This window comes from Labeo rohita, chromosome 15 (genome assembly GCF_022985175.1).
Source record: "Labeo rohita strain BAU-BD-2019 chromosome 15, IGBB_LRoh.1.0, whole genome shotgun sequence".
Taxonomy (NCBI): Eukaryota; Metazoa; Chordata; class Actinopteri; order Cypriniformes; family Cyprinidae; genus Labeo; species Labeo rohita.
The window spans coordinates 16,331,747-16,357,564 of NC_066883.1; the positions used below are offsets into that span (position 1 = coordinate 16,331,747).

A 25,818-nucleotide genomic window follows, 5' to 3' on the forward strand; every position below is an offset into this window, starting at 1 on the left:
TGTAAAAGTATAAAACAATAAAATAGTGAGATTGTAATAATATTTTACATTCTTACTGTTTTTACTGTATTTCTGATCAAATCAATGTAGCGCTGGTGAGTACAAGAGACTCTAATTATAAAAAAAAAAAAAAATCACATTATATAAAAACTAATTATAATTGTGAAGCTAAATACGAGTGCGATCAATGAAATCATTTAAACAATAAAGTACAAATGTGTTTGGGGTGCAATATAACTCTCTTGCATAAGAAAGTAATGACATGCAGTTGCTTTATTAGACCTGAGTTTGAGCCCTGAATTGCTGCGGTAGAGGTATTCAATAACCAGCAAGCATCTTGTTGCTCTAGCGATGGTGACACCATGGTGTTGCTGTGGCAACGCGAGTAACCGAGTGAGTGCGGTGGGGGAGGGGTGCTTAAAACAGACAGGCAGGGAACACCGTAGAACATGTGACCCGCAGCACTCCACATTAATGCTCTAAATGTCTGTGAGAGCAGCTACTGTACAGACACACCAAAGTGGCTTCAGCTAATCTCTGACCACAACATGATGTTGAGTCACCTGGAGATTGTGGCTATTAGGCCCGAGCGGTCCGCTCTTGAGTGGCACATTGGCCATGTGGCTCTGCTAATGGAGAGTTAATGGGAAAATAAGAAGCTGACCGAAACCCCGGAGCATCCGCCCAAAGCATTCCTCATTTAAAGTGCGGCAGAGCCAGTCTTCTGTTTAAAGCCAAACAAAGCAGCAAATCATCCTTCTCCACACACCAGATGTGATCTGCTTCCTGCTTTCATCATCGTCTGAACAGTTTATCAGTCATAAAGCATTGCTTATATCACTAATATGATCAGTTCCAGTTTATGGCTTTCTTTGACTTTCAGTATCTCTACTTACAGTTCATACTGATAAGCAGAATAAGAGATACAAAAAACTACACTGTATGGGTCAAAATTATCTATTTTCCTACTATCGATATTAAGTAAAGATCATGTTGCATGAAGATATTTTGTAAATTTCCTAATGTAAATATATCAGAGCTTAACTTTTGATTAGTAATATGCATTACTAAGAAATTGATTTGGACAACTTTAAAAGCGATTTTCTCAGCTTTTAGATTATTTGCACCTGCAGATTCCAGATTTTCAAATAGCTGTATTTCAGATTTTAAAAAATTGACCCTTATGACTGGTTTTGTGGTCCAGGGTCACATTTCTTTTCTTAAATCTAACAACATTAAACCAACCAAATGAAGTTTGAATTTCATTACATTTAATTGTTTGCTTTTCTGAAACAATATGTTGAACACCAAAGTTTTAAACTTCCCAAAAACAGACAAATCAGAGAATTTTTTGAGAAAAATTAAATAAAAACTAAATTAGAATGAATAAATAAATGTCACTGAAACTGGTGGGGTTAATTAAAATGCTGGCTCAATTTACCCCACAGCAACTTTGCCCCACAGCTGCCATTTTGGGATAAAATAGCTAGCTTACCAATTCAGGCTAATATTTGGGTTAACGATTTGCATGGTTTTATACGTTGCTAAATCACCTATATGCATCATAAATATTTTTAGACCTGGATGAATTTGCTTTGATGTAGCAGCCAATACATTTGATTAGGGATGCACAATATTATTGCAATCAGTATAAATTCCATGATTTGAAAACACTTGTAGATTAAATAATTTAATGAACCGAAATATATTAATATAATAATAAGACAAAAGATTTTTTTTAAAACTCTTTTGCTTTAGACTATCTATTAATAATAAATCCTTAAATAAAATGTTAAGGTTTCAACTGCACTTGTCTGAAGAGAGAGAAAAAAAAAGCTGAGAATGATTTTATTATACTTATTTTTAAAGCTTATTATGTACTCTTATACTCCTAAAAAAAGAAAAACTAAACAAAAAACTTTAATAATGGTTATTAGTTCTAGCAAGTTTGTTTTTGCTCAAACCTAACCAAAATGAAAAATACTTTGTTTAGAATTTTCCGCACAGGAGAGTCTTGGTGTTTTGTTTCTAAACAAAAGGAAATATGCAAATATATATCGGTATCTGTAAAAATTATTTGAAAATTTCAGCATAGCAGATATCGGCCAAAATGTAATATCGTGCATCCCTATGTCTAATATGCTATAATTTTTAGTAAATGCTTAGTAAAAGTAAATGGGTGCCTTCCACTTATCCCAATTGTTTTTTCTTTTTCACAGTCACAGGCAGAAATGATGACTCGTTCCAAAATATATGGTCACATGACAGTAAAATCATACAGTTGTTGAGATATAGGGGGTGGGCCAACTTACCCACTGGCTCATCTTACCCCACACTCCCCTACTACTTTTAAATTCAACATAAAATGCCATTTGCAATCTGTTTTATTTTGTAAACAAAATACACATTTAAGAGTGAAACACCCAATCAGAATCCACCCGACTTTAAGGAGCTTGAGCATTTAAAGCGGCAGACAAAAAACTGCAGCGTGTGATTATAATAAACAGAACATTATCGTCCACTGGTGTGAATGCTGTAGCTATTGTTATAGGTCATTATTGTTATGGTTTTTAGTGTGAACAAGCCTTAAGTGGCGCAAAAATTATTTATTCGCAATATTTCTGAAAACTTCGGAAAATGTAAATCCGCAAAATTTTGTAAATTAATTAATCAGATTTTAGAAAAGCTACATTACCAACTAAAGCAGTAAAAACAAAAGCTATATGGCTTTTGGCCAAGATTACACAATAAAGGGGTTTGCACTTACATCATGGTTTGGTCAGTAACCCGGATGTGCGGCCATATTGGAGATACTCGGATGTAAACAACAGCATGGATTACACAGCTGATGTACTACTGAATATGTTTTTCTGCTAATTCATGCTTTCTAAACCACAGAAAAAAATGTGTGGAAGCTGCTAAATCATATAGAGAAGTAACCAGGATAGGCCACAATATTTTGACAAACTAAAATTAATAGGTGTTAAAGATACGTACGAGCAGTAATTAAGATATTAGCCTAATATTTCACCTACCTGACTGGAAATAAGAACAAACACGAATGTTGTCAAGATTCTTGCCCTGGAAATCCTGGCTCAGTTTGGCCAACCACAAATGCCTTTTGTTCCTCAGACAGTTTTTTCCACTCTTCTCCTTAATTTGTTATAACTTTTGCCAGCCTATAGCACTCTATAGCAGTTCTTCCTGGTCCGACCGATTAGTACAGCCCAAAAAATGACAATAATTGACCATTTTCAGCAGCAATAATCAACAAAATACGCAAGTTTCATTAGTTTCACTGGCATTGTTTACAATCAGTGCCACCAATATGGCCGACTGATGACGTGTCGTGAAAACACTCTATAGCCCACATGCCCTAGGTGATGTCAGTTGAAAAGAAAGTCAGTTTACTAAGGGCTCATCCACACGGAGATGCATTTATCTGTACTAGTAAAATTTTTGTAACATTTTGGCATTTCATCCAGACGGATCCGGCGTTTTGGGAGCCTGAAACCGCTATTTTTTGAAACCGGGTCCCAGAGTGGATAAATCTGAAAATGACACCCTTGTGTTTTTGTGTGCATTTTTAGTTCTCTGTGGCAGGATTACAGTGCCTCATACTGGTCTGGCACGTACACTAAATAGTTTTGAGTCAGTTTCACTGGTTTTGTGTACATACAGATATTTCTTGAGGCGACGCCGTGTTTACAGAAGAACGAGGGGAAAGAAAAGATCAGATAGGAAAGCTCTGGCTTCGTGTGGATGAGCCTGAAATTAAAAGGCAAAAAAGCAGTGGAATAATGTGGGTAAGTAGTGCACAATAAAAAGCCAGACCTGGTGATTTCGGCCTGCTGCTGTAGCTGTTCCTGAACCTTGCGGCAGATCTCACTCACTGTGGTGTTCACCTTGCCAATCTTGGTGAAGAGGGCGGCGATTTTATCGCTCCGGAGGAATCCCGCCGCTCTTCGCTTCAACAGGTGGCTTAAGCAAGCCTCAATGGAGCCTGTGGTAACATCGAAGGAGGAGTCAATAAGCAAAGATCAAACAAAACACTGAATAAACTTAAGCAATTAGCATCTTGTTATTTCCAACAGCTTTATGAATTCCTTTAATAACAGCCATTTGTTCTCACATGTCAAATTTTCAGTTTCATTTCCTTCCCGGGAGGCTTTGCTGTCAATGAACTTGCACGATGCAAGGGAAAATCTTATTGGAGAAGTAACTGTGCTCTGCCTCATACTCCTCAGCCTCCTTTCGTGAGGTAAACAGCCATGACAGGAGCCCAATTGCAACTGGGAACGAGATTTACAGCAGGTTCCTGGAGCACAGCTAAATATTTCAGTAATTCAAAGTCAGGGCCAGCTACCTGTTACCACTTCAGCTGGGATTCAGTCCCCTCAAGCAGCGTACGCTCTCTTCGAAAACAAATAAACAACAGCAACAGTTCCCCAGTCCCCTAATCTCACCGATGAAGGATGGAACGGATGTTCATATTGGCGTAAAAAGACGCCTAATGCGTTCGTCCATCTTTCTTGACAAGTAGCCAACTGCTCATGTGCAAAGAACAACATAAATCAACATGAGGAAACTTGCTCGGCAAATGAAATCAAGATTATTTTTTTACATGATTGCAATGAAAGGCCAGTTATGAGATTTGCATTTGCCGTGACAGCTGGGTAAAGTCTACCTGTTGACTCGCCATGTGATTGATGCTATCAATATCTCAGCAGAATCGAGGTCCTTTTGCTGCCACATAATCGACTGCATTTGTGAAAGCAATCAGATGTTTATGGCGGTAATAGCACTTTTATTGCTCAGCTTGTGCCACCAGGGGCGGCGGCTTAAGCATTCTCATTCTCGGCTTCAGGTTTTTTCTTTTAAGAGGCTGTTTGATACATTTAGACTGGTGAAACGCACATTCGCGAAGGGAAAATGGGAAATGCATTGGTCTACTGTAGTCGACATCCAGGGACCTTTGGGCATTCAGTGCAAATCAACCACTACACCATTGGTTTTCAGTGAGAGTTTACGACCTTATTTTTTGACTTGTTGTGCAGACCTGATCAACAAGCTGCAAATTTGTTGCTAATCTGCACCTCTAATTTCAGAGCATACATGGGGATGAATCATCTAAGTGGCTGCTGAGTGCTTCCCCCTTGAGAACCCAGCACGATAACTGTCTGCTCCCAAAAGCAGCTCTGATTTGAACAGTAATGCCCTGAGAGGCACCAAAAGAAATGCCACTTCCTGTGTTTGTCGGATCCATCATCTATTGAGTAACAAACGTGCAGACAAAGCGTTGTGCAGTTGAGAAACGAGCTGAACGCTCCTGAAGATGTATTTACATAATCTTTCTTGTGCCTGCTGGTTTGAACGCCTTCCTGCATGCATCCATACACCCACAAGCTACTGTGGTCTCATGCTCGCAGCACACGTTTGAATGCATACAGCAGTATCAGGCAAAAATAATGCAAACATACATAGAAATACACTCTTAAAGCACATTTTTCACACTTTCACTAGTTCCCGCTCCACAAAATTTCCAACTGCTTTTGTTTTACTAATGCTAATTTCATAGCTAGCATTATATTGATCCTAATTTATATAACAGTTTCACTTTAAAAAAAAAAAAACACTAAAATACTGTTTACAAACTGCTCTGGCAACGGGAAATGACTTGTTTTACACTAAAAGGGGAAGTTCACTTCCAGAACAAAAATTTACAGATAATTTACTCAGATAATTACATACAGATAATTTAATTTAATTGGATGACCCCCTTGTCATCCAAGATGTTCATGGCTTTCTCTGTTCAGTTGTGAAGAAATTTTGTTTTTTTGAGGAAAACATTTCAGGATTTCACTCTATATAGTGCACTTCTATGGTGCCCCCAAGTTTGAACTTTCAAAATGCAGATTAAATGCAGCTTTAAAGATCTCTAAACGATCCCAGCGAAGAATAAGGGTCTTATCTAGCAAAATAATCAGTTATTTTCCAAAAAAAAAAGAATTTATATACTTTTTAACCTCAAATGCTCGGCTTGTCTAGCTTTGCGTGACGTCTGTGTATTCCGGTTCATGACAGGTAGGCTAGGTCGAAAAACTCATCTCTTTTTCACTTCAAAAATCATCCTACATTGCCGTTTTACCTTTTTTGTAAAGGCCGTTTAATGTTCTTTGCATGTTCCCTTCGTAAACACTGGGTCGGTACTTCTGCAGCGATGACTTCTGCTGGACAATTTTAAAGTTGGGCACCATTGAAGTGCATTATATGGAGAGAAATCCAAAAATGTTTTCCTCAAAAAACATAATTTCTTTACGACTGAAGAGAGAAAGACATGAACATCTTAGATGACAAGGGAGTGAGTAAATCATCTGTAAATTTTTGTTCTGAAAGTGGACTTTTCCTTTAAGTTAGTGTAGATCAAGTCATTTCCTGTTGCCAGCAGGTGGCGCTATGATAATAACTAAATACTGGCCTTTAGATGTGTTCAGGCCAGGACTCTTCTTGGCAGATCAAACATTGTATGGCTGAGTTATAACAACTTCCTTTTATGGTGAAACATTGAACTTAGTTAGGCCGCCACGGATATGCGCTTTAACAAAAACTCAAGATCTTCGCAATTTAACATTGCAAAGAACTTTAGATTACAATGTCAGTAGACTGACCAAATATAATATTGATGTCATTAAATCTCTGAGGAGTTCGTTAGAGTATAAAACATGCCACTTCCTGTTACCATGCTATGACTATAACTGAATATGGGCATGTGTTCAGGCCAGGACTCTTATCAAACATGTGAATTTTGGTGCAGATCAGATATTGTAGGCCTGAATTATAACAACTACCTGTTTCATTTGCAAAACATCGAAGTTTGTCAGACTGCCACGGGCATGCCTTTCAACGAAAACTTAAGATCTTCGCAATTTAACGTCACAAAGGGCTTTAGATTACAATGTCCAAATTTGGTTTTGATCTGATTAAATCTGTAGGAGGAATTTGTTTATGCCTGAAATGGCAAAAATGGCACAAAACTTGCTGTTGGGTTTCGGACTTCGTACCGGGGGACTTGTTTGTAGGTATTGGTGTATTACATGTGTGTACCAAATTTCGTACATGTATGTGAAACATAGCTCAAGGGACAATTCATTAAAATTTTATAGGTGGTGCTATCGAGCCATTTAACCACACCCACTTCTGAAACCCATATCAGACCATTTTTGGTGTGTGTGCAAAATTTTTTGAGTTTTCAAGCATGTTTAGGCCCTCAATGTAATTCACTTTGGAGAAGAAGAAACTAAGCAATTCCAATAGGGTCTTCGTTAAATATATTTAAATAGAAAACAGTGATTTTACAACACTGTATTTTTGACTTACCGACCCCAATTTTGAACAGAAGTGTATATACAGCATAACAAATCAACCACAAAGTTGAAGAAACATCCAAATAGATTCTACCATCTAATGTAGGATGCGATGTGCATTTAACTGAACCTTTAAAACAATGCATATCCCATCACAGATACATTAAAAAGCTTCATCTGAACTGTAACAACCTCCACTCAATAAGAACAGCATCTGACAAACTATGTGGGGATTTAATGAGCAACAGATTAGATATATTACCCCTATAAATCATGCAGTTTTATGTCTTTGCTTGTCTTAATGGGGCGTTAATGACCAAAAGCCTCCCGTGTTCTTTTTAAATAATGACAGCTGAACAATGTAACTGTTAAATACTTACATCCAGTTTATACAACTATATGCAAGCCACTGATAGGTTCCTCTTCTTTGACAAATTACAGAGGGGATTGTTCAAAATTAGCATTAGAAAGGAAGATCTAATTAAGCATGTAGCACAATTATCCATAATCCTTCGTCAAGCTCAAACTGAGCATGCCGATAAAATACGGCAGATCACATAATCAAAAAGCCATAGTATTGATGCAAGTCACAGTATTGAGCTCAGCTTTTTGAAATGCTATGATGTCACACACGTGAACGCGCTCACGAGCGACTGTGTACATTGATTGATGGCTGTAATCTGAGCTACTATCATCTCTGTGAGCGGTGGGGGGTTGAATGCCGGCGGCTGGGCGCGATCGCTGCCGTCCTTAGGGAAACGCACCTGTGACTGTGCAGTCAAGCTGTGAGTCACAGTAATAGACAGTAATGAACTGCATTACTGAGGTACTCGGCAGCTGCACAGAGCGTGGGCGACAGGGGGAGGCGGGGGGCTCGAGAAAGAGTTGGAGGACCATAGGAAGAAAAAAAGATTAGACAAGGAGTGAAAATGAGGGGCAGAGAAAGGCAGGCCAGAAAAAAGCCAGAGTTAAAGTGATGAAGAGTGAGGAAATAAGAGGGGAGAGAGCGTGAGAGAAACTACAGACCCACAACAAGAGATTAATAGAGTGGAATAAAAAGGGGAGAAAGACAACGGCAGAGGTTCAGTGACTCATCGGTCTCTGGCGTAAAGAGGGTTTAGCACTGCTGTACTTATTAATCAGCCTGATCTGTGCCCTCAGTCTGGACTCAGGCTCTGTCCTCAAGGGCCGGACTTACGGAAAAGAGCATGTTCACAGAGACATCTGAATACCAATGACATCCGGCGTAAATGAGGCGAATAAGATAATGCACATTTTGAGTGGAAGCAGATACACGCTGTTTTGGTGCATGTTTGGTGCATTGGTGCATGTCCCCCTTTTTCAGAATAGGGCTGTGCCTTTACAGCTCGTACCTCAGATACTCAATAAACATGTTTGGTTTTGATTGTCATGTCTAACGTGCTGAAATCATACATTATATCAGTTATATATCACAGCGGATGTCACATGGCATGTGAGTATTAAACCAACTTCTCTTTCATGTCTTATTGCGCTTGAACTCTCAAATACGCAGTTTATGTTAAAAACACACAGGAGTTACAGAAAACAGTCAGTTATGCCTGTGAAGGTAAAGAGCTGGGAAAGAAATCGCATGTTTAAATTAGATCTGAGTGGCAGCAGCGTAATATACAGTAAAAAAAAAAATCAAGTAAAAAAAAACAAACAAAAAAAATCAATAAATCCAATGCCTTCTTGTCTCTTTTGAGGCTGGGACTCTAAATAGTGTTCTATGACAGAACAGTTACCATTCTTTGCTCAAACTTTTGCCATTGCATTAGAACTTCTGCACCGTTGTTGCCAGCGAAAACAAAATAGCAGCGCCATGGGTGGAAACTTGCAGATTAAGAGGCGGTAATATTATAAGATCCCCTTCCTACAAATCTGACATGCTCATTTTTTTACATGCTTGCAGAGAAAGGCTTACCAAAACAAAGTTACTGGGTTGTCCTTTATCACGTTTTCTGGTTTGATAGATGCACCAATGACCCATTTTCATGATATGTCCCATTTAAATAAGCTGAATTACTGAAAACCTTCATCCAAAAATATAAATTCTGTCATTATTTATCAGGCTTGTGGTTGTTAGCTAAAACAAAAACTATTACATTTTTTAAGCAATTTAAATAAAATAAAATATATAAAATAAAATAATATTCAATGAAAAACCTAATCTTAAAAAAACAATGAAAATTGGAATTTTGCTTTAGTTTTAGTTGATGTGCTAAAACTAAAATTGAAATAAAAATAAATTAGCAAAACAAAAAACTATACAAAAATAATGACAAAAGCACGTAACAAATTTACTAAAACCTAAAATCAGGGTTCCCACACCTTGGTTAACTTCAAATTCAAGGACCTTTCCAGGTCCAATACCCTCAAATTCAACGACTTCATGTGGGGACACATTTCAAGTGAGAGCAAGGTTACATCGTGTTACCTTGTAAGATACATTGTTACAGTAAAAAAGCATTTGCATTTATTTTTGGTCATATGACAGAGATCTGATATTCTATTCATCGTATTTCTGTTTTGCATAAAACTAGAGAATATTCGGCTCTGCACCTGGCCAAGTGATGGTCCTTTGGATCTTTGGTAATCTTAATTATTATAATTAAAAAGCCCCCAAAGTAGCGCAGTTACCATATACCATATCAAAACTCAAAATATTTAATTTCCATACCCAAAATGTATATTTTATAGTCACCCTTAAGTAGACTGATCATAAACACAGCTGTCACGGTTCTCACATCTGCCGTGTTCTCAGGTCTCGTGATCTGTATGTTTGTCATGTGATGTCTGCTCGCTCAGCTGAGCTGCTAATCAGTCCGGCACAGGTGTCTCTCATTATCGCTGGCTATAAATACTCACCTCATTCTCCTCTCCCTCGTCCGATAGTTCATCCGGATCTCTGTTCCTGTTCCTGTCGTCTCTTTAGTCTGGTCTTCGTGTGGATTGTTCGTGTTGGATGTCGTCGTGTCTTCTTCGTGCCTGCACCGGATTCACGCCATCACCACGGGACTTCACTCCACGCTGTCACCAGCCATCTTGCCCCTGCATCACCCAGCCGAGAGCCTTCATCACCGTCACTGTGTTTGCTTGTTTCATTATAAATAAACTGTCATCACCCTGCATTTGCTTCCTCCACTCATTTCACGTTACAGAACTATCGGACCAAAATGGAAGCAGCAGGCACCTCACAACCCACGATGGAGGATTATCTTCAGGATTGTATCTCTCGGCTGGAGAAACAGGAAAAGAGCACGAGCGATTCCGGTCAGGCTATCCGTGCTCTTGTGGTGCAGGTGTCCGAGCTGACCCAGCGTATGCAACAGTTGCAACTTCCCGCTGCGCCAGTCACGCCGCCCACGCCGCCCGCCCCTCTCGCAGCACCCGGACCATCTGCTGCGGCTCAACAGCTGGAGCCCCGCCTTCCCCCGCCGGAGGTCTATAGTGGTGAGCCGAATTTCTGCCGACCTTGTATTGATTACCGGGGGTTGAATAATATCACGGTAAAAAATACCTACCCTTTGCCGTTGATATCTTCTGCCCTCGAGAGGCTGCAGGGAGCGTCGGTCTTCACTAAATTGGACTTAAGGAATGCTTATCATTTGGTCCGCATCAGGAGGGGAGATGAATGGAAGACCGCCTTTAATACCCCCAGGGGGCACTTTGAATACTTGGTCATGCCCTTCGGTTTGTCCAACTCCCCAGGGGTCTTTCAGGCACTCGTCAATGACGTGCTGCGAGACATGGTCGACCAGTTCATATATGTCTACCTGGACGACATATTGATTTTTTCCTCGTCTCTCCAGGAACATGTGCAGCACGTCCGGCGAGTGCTTCAGAGGCTGTTAGAGAATGGGCTTTTTGTCAAGGCGGAGAAATGCGTTTTTCATGCACAGTCTGTTCCTTTTCTAGGGTACATCTTGTCGGCTGAGGGAATTCGTGTGGATCCAGCGAAGGTTCAGGCTGTGGTGGATTGGCCAACTCCAGATTCCCGTAAGGCCCTGCAGAGGTTTCTGGGGTTTGCCAATTTTTACCGACGTTTCATCCGCAATTTCAGCCAACTAGCCGCGCCTCTGACCGCCTTAACCTCCTCCAGAACGACGTTCAGGTGGTCTGACTCAGCTGAGGCTGCGTTTGCCAAACTGAAGAGCCGCTTCGTTTCGGCTCCCATTCTCGAGACCCCTGATCCATCACGTCAGTTCGTGGTGGAGGTTGACGCGTCGGAGGTGGGGGTAGGTGCGGTTCTATCACAGCGTTCGGCCACAGACGACAAGATGCATCCCTGCGCGTTTTTTTCACATCGTCTGTCACCTGCTGAGTCAAATTACGATATTGGTAATCGAGAGCTGTTGGCAGTCAAGTTGGCATTAGAGGAATGGCGTCATTGGCTGGAGGGGTCGGGGGTACCTTTCATTGTATGGACCGATCATAAAAACCTCGAATATATTAAAACCGCCAAAAGATTGAACTCTAGGCAGGCTCGGTGGGCACTTTTTTTCGGACGTTTTGACTTTACCATTTCGTACCGTCCGGGTTCCAAAAATGTCAAACCCGATTCTTTGTCGCGTATTTTTGACCACACCGATCGCCCGTCCACTCCCGAGAGTATTTTTCCTGAGACGCTTATCGTTTCAACTCTCACGTAGGAGGTCGAAACGAAGGTTAAGACAGCCTTAGAAGGGGTAACGCCTCCGGTCGCTTGTCCACCGAACCGGTTATTTGTGCCAGAGGAATTACGGTCCGAGGTTATTCAGTGGGGTCACTGTTCTAATGTAGCATGCCACCCAGCAGTCAATCGTACCATACATGTGGTTAAGCAACGGTTTTGGTGGCCTCTTATGGCTCGTGACGTTCGCAGTTTTGTTTTGGCTTGCTCAGTTTGTGCCATTGGTAAGACATCTAACAGACCTCCAGATGGACTCCTTCAACCGCTGCTGGTCCCTTCGAGACCCTGGTCCCACATTGCGCTAGATTTTGTCACCGCCCTCCCGCCCTCTCAGGGCAACACGGTAGTTTTGACCGTGGTGGACCGGTTCTCGAAGGCGGCCCATTTTATTCCCTTGCCCAAATTACCCTCAGCCAAGGAGACAGCGGTGACTGTCGTGGACCACGTTTTTCGCTTACATGGCCTCCCGACGGACGTGGTCTCCGACAGGGGACCCCAATTTGTGTCCAAATTTTGGCAAGAGTTTTGTAGATTACTGGGGGCAACTGTTAGTCTCTCTTCGGGGTTCCATCCTCAAAGCAATGGTCAAACTGAGAGAGCCAACCAAGATCTGGAAAGAACTTTGCGATGTATGGTCACTAGAAATCCTTCCTCCTGGAGCCAACAACTCTCAATGGTGGAGTATGCCCACAATTCTTTACCAGTATCGTCTACGGGCCTATCACCATTTGAATGTAGCTTAGGGTACCAGCCACCAATTTTTCCTAGTCTGGAATCCGAAGTCGCGGTCCCCTCCGCCCACGCTTTCATCCAGAGGTGCCATCGCACCTGGACCAGAGCCCGCGAGACTCTACTCCAGGTGGGGGCGCGCACCAAGGCCAAGGCTGATCGCCACCGGTCAAGGCCTCCCGTATACGTCGTCCGTTCCAAAGTGTGGCTTTCTACCAAGAACATTCCGCTCCGATCCGTCTCGAATAAACTTGCTCCCAAATTCATTGGCCCGTTTCCTGTCACCAAAATCATTAGCCCGGTGGCAGTCCGCCTTAAACTTCCTCCAGTATACAGGAGAATTCACCCCGTGTTCCACGTTTCCAAAATCAAACCCGTTTTTTTCTCACGCATTAATCCGCCAGCCCCGGTTCCCCCACCGCCGCGACTCGTAGACGGGGAACCCACCTATTCGGTCAATCGTATTCTGGATTCTAGGCGGAGGGGGCGCGGATACCAGTACTTGGTGGACTGGGAAGGTTACGGTCCGGAGGAGAGAAGTTGGGTTCCGGCCAGAGACATCCTGGATCACTCCCTTATCGATGATTACAATCAACGGGTAAGGCGATCTGGGAACGTCGGGGGACGTTCCTAGGAGAGGGGGTACTGTCACGGTTCTCACATCTGCCGTGTTCTCAGGTCTCGTGATCTGTATGTTTGTCATGTGATGTCTGCTCGCTCAGCTGAGCTGCTAATCAGTCCGGCACAGGTGTCTCTCATTATCGCTGGCTATAAATACTCACCTCATTCTCCTCTCCCTCGTCCGATAGTTCATCCGGATCTCTGTTCCTGTTCCTGTCGTCTCTTTAGTCTGGTCTTCGTGTGGATTGTTCGTGTTGGATGTCGTCGTGTCTTCTTCGTGCCTGCACCGGATTCACGCCATCACCACGGGACTTCACTCCACGCTGTCACCAGCCATCTTGCCCCTGCATCACCCAGCCGAGAGCCTTCATCACCGTCACTGTGTTTGCTTGTTTCATTATAAATAAACTGTCATCACCCTGCATTTGCTTCCTCCACTCATTTCACGTTACAACAGCTAAAAGGCTTCCAACTGGTGCCGTCTCAAAACTTAACATCTTAAAGAGTTTTATCACAGGTAGTATGCAAAATGTTTAAATACAAGCATTTCAGTCAAATGTAAATCATGCAATATTTAAAAAAATAACCCACAGGAGAAAAATCAACCCTTCGCAACAGTTTAAAATCAGCCCAATTCTGTGCAGAAAAAATGCAGATTTGGCAACCTTGCATCCAACACAAGCAGCAGGAATCGGATTGAAATGACAAATCATGCTGGAGGATTTGCTGCTCAGCAGATATTGTGCTCTTGTAAGATGTGCTCCCTTTATACAGAGTGCGTGTGATTGCGAAATTGAAAGTGAAAGTGAATAGTCGCTCATTCAATAGAGATTTAAATACTCTGCATACTATAGTGGTTCCCTGACGCACTGTAATGGCCCAAAATTCATTTGGAGCAGGATAAGTAAAACAGTCCCACATAGGGTTTAATACAAAAATGCACACAATGAATGGCTGTGGAAAGCAAAAGCGATTTAGAAATCATTTTTTAGGTCCAAAAAGAGGACATGTTCAGGGAAAAGAGGAAGTATGGTCACCCTAACTAACGTAAATCAAGCAAGCTAGTATGTGTTGGCAAATGAGGGACTGGAGGGATTTATATGAAATTTTTTCCAGAAAACGTTTTGCACAAAATAAATTCAAGCACTTTCAAGGACATGTATCTAGTTTATTTTCAAAAACAGGGCCTTGAAATTGTTTTTTTCAGATTCACAAACTTTCAAGGATTTGAAGGACCTGTGGGAACTCTGTAAAATAAACTTCAAATGAAAACTGAAAATATAAAAGCTTCACAATATGAATAAATACTAATAGTATATAAATAATTTACTCATGCTTATGTCATTCCCAATCCATTTGCTGTTTTTTTTTTTCCTGACTAGGATATGAGGGATAGAAGTACAGTGTGTTCATTGGATTGTACTGTTGTTTAACAACATACTGATTCTTCAGTATGTCTTTCTGATGCTATTAAAACATTTAGACTGTAAGTATATCCCTCAGCATCATTTTCATCCACATTAAATTCAGTATTTTGTCTAAGGTCATTCGTGTTCCAGCTTTAAATCGGTCATGACAAGTCACACTTTCAACTGAATGACATTTTAAACAAGAATTTTCTCCAAAGGTAAACATTATCTGTCAACAATGATAAAATGCATAGATTTCAGTCTTTTTATCATTCAAAGCTTAAACTGAAAGCCATACAGGTTTGGAAGACACCTTGGGAGAAGGCAAATCATTGTGCTCCACAGATGTTGCACTCAAAATATATATATATATATATATATATATATATATATATTTGTACAACTGGCACCACCAGCACCACAGAAGTGCCCTGCTATTTTGGGGAGGTGAGAATGAGCTGAGTTTAAACAGTTAGACACCTCTATTAATAGAGGCATCCATAGTTTTTGTGAAAGGAGTCAAGTGTGAACACAGCTCATTCCTGTCACCAGGAAGCCTTGCAAGATGGCAGTCTATTTAAATATTTCACACGGATATACACACAACAACAGCGATAACCCAGCATGAAGTAATCACACACCTGTACTCAAACATACCTCTGTCAGTATATCATGCATTCACACTATTCCTGCTCTTACGACACCTTTCCCTCTTCCTTTTATGATCAAATAACTGTTCTGTGTCTCATCCTTTCAAACCAGTGACTCCCAGCCAAACAAATATATAACAATAAATACATAAATAATAATAATAATAATAAATATATATATATATATATATATATATATATATATATATATATATATATATATATATATGTGTGTGTGTGTGTGTGTGTGTGTATGTATATATATATATATATATATATATATATATACTTTCACACAATTAAAGTGCATTAAGCACAAAATCAGTTGTTTCAATTTAGCAGATTTTAAATCTACCAGTTTAGTATACAAAAGTACAACTGCAGGGTATTTTTATTAAGCACATAAATATGCAAATGTAAATTTGTAGCACAAAATAAAATAAATACATTTTAAATATATATTAAGTATATATATTTTTGTACCTAGGGTGAATTTTATATAATACAATTACATTTAAATTAAATTAAATTAAATTAAATGATAAAATAAAATAAAATAAAATAAAATAGTATTACGTCAAATGAATACGAAACAATTTGGCAAGGTCCTTGAATAAAAAAAAATGTTTAAATAAAAATCACATGACTTTCTAATGAAACTCAATATGTTCTTTGGATCTCAAATCATGCTGGAGAACATAATCATCAGGTTTGACACCTATGTTGCCAAGTCCACGGTTTTCCCGTGGAATTGGGTTACTTTAACACTGTTGCCGCAGCTTGTTTTTCCGTATTCGCAGGTTGAAGTGTCCCCAATAATGTAATATTTATTACCTGGAGGGCAAATTTTACCAGGGGAACCCCACCAAAAACATGTAGGGTACAACGCGGCTAAAGGCACACCTTAAGAAAAAAATGTGTCGTTTAAAATGTATAAATTACTGAAAAAAATGCATACCTTTGTATTGAACATTTATGGAGCAACAGATTTTGCTTGACAACAAATCATACAAGGCATTTATTTTGATTTAAAATCTTATAAATGGCAATAATGGACTGATATGGTGCCCCGATTTAGAACTTCCAAAAAGCAGTTTAAATATAATTTAAATGTGGCAGTTGTAAATGATCCCAGCCGAGGAAGAAGGGTCTTATCTAGCGAAACGATCGGTTATTTTCATAAAAATAATACAATTTAAATAATTTTTAATCTCAAATTTGAGTTAAACTACAACCATTTTACCACCGCATTTGGGATCATTTGAAGCCACATTTAAACTGCATTTTGCAAGTTCAAAATCAGGGCACCATATCAGTCCATTATATGGAGAAAAATGCTGAAATGATTTTCCTCAAAAAACATAATTTCTTTACGACTGAAGAAAGAAAGACATGAACATCTTGGATGACAAGGGGGAGGGTACATTACATGTAAATCTTTTTTTTGGAAGTGGACTTCTTCTTTAATTATCATGTTAATTATTGTGCCTTCTAGCCCCAACAGCAGGGGTACTTTTTACCCCAAATACCATACTTTTACATATTCTTTCGTTATTTAAAAGCTGCTGCTTTAATTATCTTGAACAAAACTGAAAATCATTAAGACGACATTCATCTCAAAATATATGCATCTATTTAAGCGATTCTCATTTGTTACTTAAATCTACAACATTTTAAAAGACATCAAATATTAGATCAAGTAAGCACAGAATCAACTTTGCGCTGCAGCCTGCGATCTTGTCAAGGATCAGACAAATTTGCACGTGCATCTTGAAAAGCGAATGTTTTAGAAAGTCTTACACCTCATTTTTTTGCCATATAGAGGTTTAGAGGACAATAATATCAAAGGTGCCTTTTACCCCGAGGCATCTTTAACCCCCGTTGTACCCTGTTTAACCCCGGAATGCAATTTTGATTGGGGGACCCCCCTCAAAATGCGACTGGGCTAGTTTTGAGTCGCAATTGGGTGGGTTTTGTTGTGAAAACTTAGAACCCTGTTTTACACAAATTTGTAGAATTTATGCCGCTCAATTCTGCTTTGAAACTAATATGGATGAACCAAATGCTAAATATATATTTTTATGTTTTATTCTTATTTTATTGTTTACTCGTGGTCACAAACATTTGCATAAATTTAATGAAAAATCGCTACTGATGTAAATTAACATGCCAAGACCTTAAATCTGACACAGATATTATTCAAATGTGCCTCCAATGGCCTTTCAGGTTATCCCCTCATACCAGGTGATTAAATATTGATTTACTCTAACAGTCCATCAGACCAGCAATCTCATCTGTGAGACATACGGCAGTGATCACAAGCTTGAGTTTTATCTAATCACTCTGGACTAAGACAGAAATCAATCTGCTTGCACCTCCCTTCACCCACTGTGTGAAAGCGAGTTTACTTCATCAATGCTCTCTTTATCTAAGCACCTTCAATCAGCTGAGAGATGTGCAGCGCTCAGCCACAGCTGCTGAAACTATGGGGAAGAGCAGAGCGGTCACTAAACACCTGTTTCAGAGACGAGAAAACATGACAATGCTGGCATTCACTTGACAGAAACACCCACTGACATGCAAACAGAGAACATTCCCTGATTCTGCTGTCAGAGATAGCGATCTGTTTTAGGGAGTATTATTAAAAAACAAATGCAAGTAGACCCATTTTCAGACATGCCTTAACTATAATGATGATAGAGTGATTTCTCCTGTACGTGGAACCTCTCTGTTATATAGTTAGATAGAAGCAAACTTCCTTTCACTACATTATTCAGTGACATTGCCAAGCTTGCTTCAGTCATGACAAATGCACATCTGTCCTCCAGAGGCCCATCTCTTTTTTCAATATTTTATTCAGAACAGCATTTCATAGATAAACACCATACGAAGCATGATGGGTTGATGATTCAGGCCAGATATTGACTTTCAAATTTTCAAAACACCTGCTCTAAATGTGCCTACCATGTGATAACTATTCAGTCATCAGCCTTTGAAGTGGAAATACATCTACATGCTACCCAAATACAAACCTAGGCTAAAATTTTAGCGCATCCTTATCAGATACAATGATGGAATGAGTAAAAAAAGAACAGGGTTAATTAATTAGAGCTTAACAAGACAGTGAGATTTTTGTGCACTTTGGTTTTCACGCTCCACAGGAAATGGACATGTGCTAGCTCTTCTCAATCCCAAAAAAAGAGTCTCTCCCACTGGGGAGTCACTCCTACGCGTTACCTCTCTAACACCCAGCTCTAATTAAGGGAAACAACATCAACTAGTCCAGTCCCAGCACTGAGACACTGAGAGAACAAGAACAACAGCACACACAGACATAGATTAACAACTTAAAGGACGCTGAGGCGCATCAGGAGTCATGTCTGTCTGGCAGCTAGGGATCGTGGGATTTGATGAGGGTTTAGGGAAGACAGTGGAACATCTCAGGCTAACACACAAATAATGGATAAAGATTGTTTGACAAACTGATTGTTTGCAAATAGGTATATAATGAAGAGGGAGTTTGAAGAGATACAACAAAAGAATGACAGATAAATAGATGAGAGAACAATAGATGGAACGATGGAACAATAGAACAACAGATAGATAGATAGATAGATAGATAGATAGATAGAAGAACTATAGACAGTATGATAGACAGACAGACAGACAGACAGAAAGACGGACAGACACATAGATAGACAGATAGATAGATAGATAGATAGATAGATAGATAGATAGACAGTATGATAGACACACAGCCCGACAGACAGACAGACAAATAGTACTATAGACAGATGATGATAGATAGGTAGAACTATAGACAGTATGACAGACAGAGAGATAGATAGATAGATAGATAGATAGATAGATAGATAGATAGATAGATAGATAGATAGATAGATAGATAGATAGATAGAAAGAATGATAGAATGATAGAAAGAATGATAGAAAGAATGATAGATAGATAGATAGATAGATAGATAGATAGATAGATAGATAGATAGAACGATAGATAGATAGATAGATAGATAGATAGATAGATAGATAGATAGATAGATAGATAGATAGATAGAACGATAGAACGATAGATAGAACGATAGATAGAACGATAGATAGATAGATAGATAGATAGATAGATAGATAGATAGATAAAATGCTGTAACGATAGAACGATAGATTGATAGACAGATAGATAGGTAGATAGGTAGATAGATAGATAGATAGATAGATAGATAGATAGATAGATAGATAGATAGATAGATAGATAGATAGATAGATAGATAGAAAGAATGGATGATAGAACGATAGACAGATAGATAGAAAGAACGATAGGACGATAGAACGATAGATAGAACGATAGATAGAACGATAGATAGAACGATAGATAGATAGATAGATAAATAGATAGATAGATAAATAGATAGATAAAATGCTGTAACGATAGAACGATAGATAGACAGATAGATAGGTAGATAGATAGATAGACAGATAGATAGATAAATAGAACACTGTAACGATAGTTAGAATGATAGAACGATAGATAGATAGAACGCTAGAATGATAGACAGAACGATAGATAGATAGATGATAGATAGATAGATAGATAGATAGACAGACAGACAGATATTGCAACAGACAGTCCGAAAGACAGTCCGACAGACAGACAGACAGATAGATAGATAGATAGACAGATAGATAGAAACTTCAACAGAACGCTGGAACGATAGAACGATAGATAGATAGAGAGAGAGAGATAGATAGATAGATAGAACACTGTAACGATAGATGAACGATAGAACGATAGATAGAACGCTGTAACGATAGATAGAACGATAGAACGAGATAGATAGAACGCTGTAACGATAGATAGAACGATAGATAGATAGGTAGATAGATAGACAGATAGATAGATAGAAAGAACGATAGGACGAAAGATAGATAGATAGATAGATAGATAGATAGAACGCTGTAACGATACATAGATAGAACGATAGAACGATAGATAGATAGATAGATAGAACGCTGTAGCGATACATAGATAGAACGATAGAACGATAGAACGATAGATAGATAGATAGATAGATAGATAGATAGATGATAGATAGATAGATAAAATGCTGTAACGATAGAACGATAGATAGATAGATAGGTAGATAGATAGATAGACAGATAGATAGATAGAACGCTGTAACGATAGTTAGAACGATAGAACGATAGATAGATAGAACGCTAGAATGATAGACAGAACGATAGATAGATAGATGATAGATAGATAGATAGACAGACAGACAGACAGACAGATATTGCAACAGACAGTCCGAAAGACAGTCCGACAGACAGACAGACAGATATTGCAACAGACAGTCCGAAAGACAGTCCGACAGACAGACAGACAGACAGACAGACAGACAGACAGATAGATAGATAGATAGATAGAACGACAGATAGATAGATAGAACGCTGTAACGATAGATGAACGATAGAACGCTGTAACGATAGATAGAACGATAGAACGAGATAGATAGAACGCTGTAACGATATATGAACAATAGAACGAAAGATAGATAGAACGCTAGAATGATAGACAGAACGATAGATAGAACGATAGAACGATAGATAGATAGATAGATAGATAGATAGATAGATAGATAGATAGATAGATAGATAGATAGATAGATAGATAGTCCATCGTCCAATCAGTGAAGAAGCCATCAGAGAAACACATCAATCTATGCAGGGCTCTCTATAGTCATCCAGTCACACACCAGCACACACACACACACACACACACACACACATACATCATTCCAACAGGTGCACTGATCACGACTGAATGTTCCCTGGTGAAAATCAGCCACAAAAGGCAACACAGAAATAACATTCCATCTAGACTGCCAGTCATCAACAACAAAAACACCTCCGTCAGAGCCACCTGAGACAGGTCTTCCCATCAACCCCAGTGGACAGCTCCTGTGAATCCATGTCATCCAACATCAAGCGTCTCTCAGTGCAGCCTTCCGGCTGATGAAATCATTGGGAATATGACACCGGTCCTGTGCTCGTGAGCAGAGCAAACTGTACAACCTCAGTGGAGTTCAAGCTGTGAAGGTCAGATGGCACCTGGTCCCCCAGAGCGCCGTCCCCTGCAGACAGCATCAAAACCAGGGCATGCAGGGGGCCTATGAGCTCCTCAGCACTGTGGCAGGGATAATCTTATCGATTGTGGACACACCTGATGTTATTTATCAGCCTGGTACCTGTATCACTGTCAGGAAGCAGGGATGGAGCATGAAGATATCCCAGGATGCATTTTACCACAAATCTGGAGGCAGAGTCTCCTGCTGTGGTCACCTTCACTGTCACTTCAGGCCACAGTACACTGTCTTCAGAAATAACCCTAAAGAAGACCACCAGCTGAGGGGGGTTACATAACCATGTGTGTTTGTTTCAACAAATTTGTGTGTAATAGCCTCTGACATGGCCGAATCCCTGTATAGAAACTGTGTTGTCATGGAGATAGACTGTAATTAGTGGAATACTAGAGTCTTCTGCAGCATCTGTGGTCCCCTAAATGATGCCCACAACCACATACGTGGAAATACAGGACTGGCTGCCAAAAAGAAAAGCTAGATTACTGAAGTGTCAGACAAACTTTTAAGGGTTATTTCATCCAAAAATGAAAATTATGTTATTAATTACTCACCCTAATGTCGTTCCAAACCAGTAAGACCTCTGTTAATCATCGGAACACGAATTAAGATATTTGATGAAATCTGAGAGCTTTCTGACCCTGTATAGACAGTAACGCAACTGACACGTTCAAAACCCAGAAAAGTATGGACATCGTTAAAATAGTCACCACAGACATCAGTGGTTCAATCTTAATAACTATAGACAGTATGATAGACGGACAGATAGACAGACAGATAGACAGATAGATAGACATAGATAAATAGATAGATAGATAGATAGATAGATAGATAGATAGAACTATAATAGTAAGATAGACAGATAGATAGATAGATAGATAGATAGACAGATAGATAGATAGATAGAACTATAGACAGTATGATAGACACACAGCCCGACAGACAGACAGATGGAACGATGGAACAATAGAACAACAGATAGATAGATAGATAGATCGATAGATAGATAGAACTATAGACAGTATGATAGACAGACAGACAGAAAGACAGACAGACACATAGATAGATAGATAGATAGATAGATAGATAGATAGATAGATAGATAGATAGATAGATAGATAGATAGATAGATAGACAGATAGACAGTAGATAGATAGACAGACAGACAGACAGATAGATAGATAGACAGACAGACAGATAGTATAGATAGATAGATAGATAGATAGATAGATAGATAGATAGATAGATAGATAGATAGATAGATAGATAGAACTATAGACAGTATGATAGATAGATTTAACAGTTACTTGCTTTCGGATTTCATCAAAAATATCTTAATTTGTGTTCAGAAGATGAACAAAGGTCTTACGGGTTTGGAACAACATGAGGGCGAGTAATTAATGACAGAATTTTCATTGCTGAGAAAACCATCCCTTAAACACTCATTTTCTGTTTTTTAGAACTGGACGTGGCATGTAAATTCACCACTGAATACATCATTTCATAGATAACTAAAACAGTTTCATCTACCCACATGCTTATCCATGTGATTCGAACAGACGCAGGAGCTATTTTAGATGCAGACATTACTAGTCTCTCTTAATCAATTGTATTCTACATTCACAACTCAAGCCCATTCAGAAAAAAAAGCACTGCTCCATCTGCTTCTTCCATTAAAAACCTGCAAAAAAAAAATCTCTCTTGACTTTTCCCACTAAATTTAACTGTCGATTCTGAGTCAATGAAGGAGCAACCGATCTGGAATAGCTACTACCTGTTCTACATTCGACTTGGCCATATCCGAGCGAACAGCTGTGCGCTTCACAAATAAAGTCTGCTCACAGTCTAATTTGAATCTGGGTCTCAAGTAAGACTCATTCGCAAGATGCTTCATCGTGAGCATCAGCTGAGGGACGCTGGGTAAACAGACATGACTCACAACTCTATTCATTCACTCATTAATGTCTAATTAGCTCACAGTGGCGCAGGTGTTCAAGAGAAAATCTGCAAACTTCCGTCTCAGCTCCTTATGACGTTTAGGTATTTAAAACTGCAGCATAAAGAAAGTTGGACTGGGTGAAGTGAAAAGACTGGTATGTTTTTTTTTTTTTTTTTTTTACAGGAAAATAGGAAACAACAACACAATGCTTTACTTCCTTGACTAGCCTTCTAGTATTGTTTGCATTCCATGAATCAGGAAGTATCGGATGTCACATGATGTGACCTGATGCCCTAACTAGCCATTTCTTTCAAGTCTCAGATTTAAAGAAACAGTTCACCCAAAAATTGATTTTTGCTAAAAAAATTATTTACTTACCCTCAGCTCAGGCAATGCAAGATGTATATAATATATATTTATATTATATATATATATATATATATATATATATATATGTATACAGGAGCCAGAAGCAACCGAGTGAAATTAAAAACATCTTAATGATGGATCTGTTGCTTACAAACACAGCTTTTCACATTAAGTGACAGACTGGAGTGGTGTGGATTATTCTGATGTTTTTACCAACTGTTTGGACTTTCATTCTGACGGCATCCATTCACTGCAAAGGGTCCACTGGTGAGCGAGTGATTTAATGCTACCTTCTTCCAAATCTGAATGGCTTTGGGAGGTTCTTTGGAATATAAAAGTATGTCTCTTCAAAATATGTTTTTCTGCGTTCTACAGAAAAAAAAAAGCCACACAGGTTTGGAACAACATGAGTTTTCATTTTTAAGTGAACTATTTCTTGTAAGGGTCATTATAATAGGCAATAATCAAATATGAATTGATCAAATGCATGCAGTTTTAAGGGTTTAATGCACAATTAATATAATTTATAGGGCTGCCCTCGACTAAAGATTTTTCTGGTCAACTAGTAGTTGTTCATTTTAAGCATTAGTCGACTAATCGCACATTTATTAATAAACCATTTAAATCATAGTAATGAGCCTTTAATTGCATACATAGCCTAATAAGCACTCAAGTGCACGCATGAAGTAATGATTATGAACGTGTCCAGGAAACACAGTAAAAAGACTGCATTAACTTAACTTAACATAATAATTTATTGATAAACTAGTGTTTTTTTGTTTTCAGTTTAAGAGATGAAGTCAGCGACACTGATATCTCCGCAGTAGTGGATTCACCTGTATGCATGTTTCATACGGATTACATAATCTGAGAATATTTGTTTTTCATTAGAATTGGTTCATTTTAAAGTAGACAATTCGCTCTTTATAGATATATTTTTCATGTCTGTACATGGTGTTTCAGTTATTTTTTTTCTTGACGCGCTCAAGTTCACAGAGACCAAGACGGCAGAAAGCGCATCCTGTTTGCTTTCATTATTTTACAAAAACGCAATGTTTTGTTGTTATTGTGAGCGCACACAAATAAACAGAGTCTTCACAGATTCGAAAGATGCATTAATCTTATCTGTGTGACCAAAAATTACGGAGTATTTTAATAGCAAGTGAGCACACCGGAGCCTCCATCTATCATACAGTAAGCACGCTACTGTTCAGCTTCCACACTCCGCGCACATTTTTCTAGGTTAACAGTAGATTGGCCATTTAAAGTTGCTAACACTTACATATTTCAGATGATTAGTCATATTTGAGGTCAATAAATGATAGGTGAGCGTTTGGATGTCCTGCCCAATGTACTGTATTTTCACATAGACCAGCCGTTAACAATCTGTCTGTCACAGACTCCATGACTTTTTTTTTTTTTTCTGCAATTAAGTGACTAATAAAATTTTGGTCGACCAAGCCTCTTCTCATTGACTAACGGTTGGTCAAATATTAGGGGGCAGCCCTAGTAATTTAATGCATAAACTTTTAATTAATAAAAAACAGCAACAACATAGATGTTGCATTGATTTTAGCAAACTGAAATGACAGCAGAAAATCAGCATCTAAAGAGGATTTGACTAATTTTCTCTGTATCATTCATGAATGGCACCAAATTGCAGCTTACAAGTAATATAGTCCCTTCACAATTCAAATACTTTCTAATTCATATTAAATACGTAAATAGTAATTTGTGCTCTCACTCTCTTCTGGAGACCCCTGACCCCACCCACACTCGGCTCTGGTTTGAAACACAGCCTGAAGGATTTACAAGGTCTGTGTTTTTCTTTCTATTGATCAGCCAGTGGGCTACAGAGCCAGGAGCCAGCTGACCCCTGACACAACCCACTGCTT

The 25,818-nt window shown here is 39.1% G+C and overlaps 1 protein-coding gene across 6 annotated transcripts in view; it reads right to left on the reverse strand.

The window, feature by feature from the left end:
* The window catches only part of sgsm2 (small G protein signaling modulator 2), a 76,385-nt gene that overhangs the window by 34,953 nt on the left and 15,614 nt on the right, over nucleotides 1-25,818 (reverse strand). For all 6 annotated transcript variants that reach the window (XM_051129308.1, XM_051129307.1, XM_051129305.1 and 3 more), the window contains exon 3: nucleotides 3,835-4,003. In XM_051129308.1, the coding sequence (XP_050985265.1) occupies nucleotides 3,835-4,003 (169 nt within the window). The remainder of the gene's footprint in view (nucleotides 1-3,834; nucleotides 4,004-25,818) is intronic.